This window comes from Parasteatoda tepidariorum, unplaced genomic scaffold (assembly GCF_982258835.1).
Source record: "Parasteatoda tepidariorum strain Cologne lab strain unplaced genomic scaffold, Ptep-v5.0 scaffold_145, whole genome shotgun sequence".
Classification (NCBI taxonomy): Eukaryota; Metazoa; Arthropoda; class Arachnida; order Araneae; family Theridiidae; genus Parasteatoda; species Parasteatoda tepidariorum.
In genome coordinates this window covers 66,026-69,890 of record NW_028257504.1, presented here as the reverse complement: position 1 = coordinate 69,890, position 3,865 = coordinate 66,026, and the positions used below count along the sequence as shown (strand labels likewise).

At 33.3% G+C, this 3,865-nt stretch overlaps 1 protein-coding gene across 1 annotated transcript; it reads right to left on the bottom strand.

Moving 5' to 3' along the window:
- Window positions 1-591: 591 nt before the first annotated feature.
- On the bottom strand, window positions 592-1,343 carry LOC147800783 (uncharacterized; the record flags this gene model as incomplete). The annotated part of the gene is made up of 1 exon (XM_087156463.1): window positions 592-1,343. A coding segment is annotated over exon 1 (752 nt), but the record flags the coding sequence as incomplete, so codon positions are not given.
- Between the last annotated feature and the right edge of the window lie 2,522 nt (window positions 1,344-3,865).

Genomic DNA, 3,865 nt, shown 5'->3' with positions numbered 1-3,865 from the left:
ACCAATCGTGTTAATATAATGCACTGTATCGTGCTTAATTTTAAGATAATTAGGTCTAACTCTTGTAATTTCAGAAAATTCCTGAATTAAATCGTGATATTTAGTATTGCCAAATATTGTTTTAACACTTTGGATTGAGGAAGGAAAGATTTTACCTTGATGAGCCAAAGACGTTTTCGTATCAATTAATTTCTTATTTTTAAGATCGATTAACAACTCAAAATGTCGTAAGAAATCCGCGCCTAAAATTGGTTTTGAAACATTCGCAATTATAAATGTAAAATCAAATTTTCGATGTAAACCAAAATCTAGCGACATAAGTTTAACACCAAATGTTTTAATAGCAGTGCCGTTAGCAGCATGCAACACATAATTTGATGTTGGCCTGCAACCTTTAAATGTTATAGGCAATAAACTTACATCAGATCCGCTATCGACCAAGAACATTAACTTAGTTTTGCGATCAGAAACAAAAAGTCGGTGGCTAAATTTTAAATTCTCACTACTATTAACCACCGGACTAATAGTAGAGCTCATCAGTTTAAATTATAATTGCAAGGCTCAATACATTTGTGTGCTTTTTTAGCATACTTCCTATGATACCAACACATTTTCGTTTCGGCAGTTTGACTCTCTGCTTCACCTTTAGAAGGGTGAGAAAAACTTTTCGAAACATTTGATTTGGAGCGCAAACGACTACGGGATAGACTTCGGTATCTACGCATAGATTTAATTTCGTTCTTCAACTCTGCCAAATCCGTAGACATTTGAGCTATTTTTTCCATAAGTGAATCTCTACTTACAACTTCATTACAACTTGAAGTTGCAGAAAAACTAGTTACTTCAGAAACCTTATCTGCCAAAGTTGACAAAGTGTCTAAACCTTCCGTACTAACACTTAAAATAGACTGAATAGATGAGGGTAAATGAGATAGCCAAATAGATTTAATAACCTCATTTGAAAAATTAGATCCTGCTAATTCTCGCATATGTCGCAACAAGGCAGACGGCTTAGAATCCCCCAATGCAAGGTCCTGAAGTAAAGTTTGAATTCTTTTACTCTCGGACAAGGAAAATTCTGCAATAAGTCTATCCTTAACGGCAGTGTAAGGCTTTTCCAAATTTGGGTTTCTGACCAAGTCCGCAATTACTTGCATAATATTCTGATCAAGAACAGAGATTAAACAGCAATACATAGTAGATTCAGAAGTAATCCCTGATAATTTAAAATTAGCCTCAATCTGCGTAAAATATAGACTTGGATTATCAATCCAAAATCCAGGTAAGCGAAGGCCAATCCTATGAATTTCAGTTTCAGTTCCCGTTTTATCTTTATCAGTCATTGTAACACAAAACTAAGCAACTAGTTAAAGATTCACTCATGAAAATTTTCAAACTAAACTAGTTGTACATATATACATTAGAACAATTCAATAACTAGAGAATATATGGAAATATTCACAATAAAAATAAGTATTTACATGACTAAGAATGATTCAAAACTACAAATATTATACTAAGAAATATATACAACAGCATTTAAAGTTCGTATATTCAAATTCAATAACTACTAATAAAGTCTCTTACAATAATGTTTAAAAATTTCAGTCTAACATTATACAATAAAAAGATATTACTATACATTAAGTTTAAATTTTAAGTAGTGCAAAGCAAAGCAGTTGACCAAATAAGAGAGGAAATTGTACATTACCAAATTCAAGCAGTTATTCCAAATTGTAAAACAACGGATAATAGCGTATCCAAAAACATAATAAACACAAGGGTCACCAATTGAGGGGGAGGAACCCTCTCATATTAAGTTGAAGACAACTATGACAACAATAAACTTAAACATTTATTTAAACAACTGAACATAACAAGCTAAAAACAGAAACATAAAAATTAAGTAAGACTGTGTGGGATAGAGACTGAGTAAAGTTCGAAGCTTCTTAAATACTGGGGCAGTTCCAGGTTGCCGATCGTGTGTTTGTAATCCCGTGATTCTTTTGGCGCCTACGCACCATGCCTGGCGCCACAGAGTGTTCTGAGAAGCTTAAAATGTAGAAATAAGCGTTCTAAAATGCTTTAAAAATTCAAAGACATCTTTCAATGGTTAACAACGCAAGGCGCGATATCAGACCTTAATATGGAACCATAATATTTAAATTGGACCAGGTATTATATTACAGGGTAATAGTGTACCCTACAACAGGAAATAATTATAGGTCAATTAGGGGGTACACTATGTATATTTTAAATAGTGCAATAAAACAAGGAAATACGAAGACATTTTTCAATGTTAACTAACGGCACGGTATCGGAACTTAATATTGACCTATAATTTTTAAATTGGACCACGTATTATATTACAGGGTAATAGTGTACCCTACCACAGGAAATAATTATAGGCCATTTAGGGGGTACACAGCGTGACCCCAAAGTTTACTATGTATGCCTATGCGAAATAGAGTGTTCTGAGAAGCTTAAAATGAAGAAATAAGCGTTCTAAAATGCTTTAAAAATTCAAAGACATCTTTCAATGGTTAACTAACGCAAGGCGCGATATCAGACCTTAATATGGAACCATAATATTTAAATTGGACCAGGTATTATATTACAGGGTAATAGTGTACCCTACAACAGGAAATAATTATAGGTCAATTAGGGGGGTACACTATGTATATTTTAAATAGTGCAATAAAACAAGGAAATACGAAGACATTTTTCAATGTTAACTAACGGCACGGTATCGGAACTTAATATTGACCTATAATTTTTAAATTGGACCACGTATTATATTACAGGGTAATAGTGTACCCTACCACAGGAAATAATTATAGGCCATTTAGGGGGTACACAGCGTGACCCCAAAGTTTACTATGTATGCCTATGCGAAATAGAGTGTTCTGAGAAGCTTAAAATGAAGAAATAAGCGTTCTAAAATGCTTTAAAATTCAAAGACATCTTTCAATGGTTAACTAACGCAAGGCGCAATATCAGACCTTAATATTGACCCATATTATTTAAATTGGACCAGGTAGTATATTACAGGGTAATAGTGTACCCTACAGCAGGAAATAATTATAGGTCAATTAGGGGGTACACTATGTATATTTTAAATAGTGCATTAAAACAAGGAAATTCGAAGACACTTTTCTATGTTAACTAACGGCACGGTATCGGACCTTAATATTGACCTATAATTTTTAAATTAGACCACGTATTATATTACAGGGTAATAGTGTACCCTACCACAGGAAATAATTATAGGTCAATTAGGGGGTACACAGCGTGAACAAAAAGTTTACTATGTATGCCTATGCGAAATAGAGTGTTCTGAGAAGCTTAAAATGAAGAAATAAGCGTTCTAAAATGCTTTAAAAATTCAAAGACATCTTTCAATGGTTAACTAACGCAAGGCGCGATATCAGACCTTAATATGGAACCATAATATTTAAATTGGACCAGGTATTATATTACAGGGTAATAGTGTACCCTACAACAGGAAATAATTATAGGTCAATTAGGGGGTACACTATGTATATTTTAAATAGTGCATTAAAACAAGGAAATACGAAGATACTTTTCTATGTTAACTAACGGCACGGTATCGGACCTTAATATTGACCTATAATTTTCTAAATTGGACCACGAATTATATTACAGGTTAATAGTGTACCCTACCACAGGAAATAATTATAGGTCAATTAGGGGGTACACAGCGTGACCCTAAAGTTTACTATGTATGACTATGCGAAATAAAGTGTTCTGAGAAGCTTAAAATGAGGAAATAAACGTTCTAAAATGCTTTAAAAATTCAAAGACACTTTTCTATGTTAATTAACGGCACGGTATCGGACCTTAA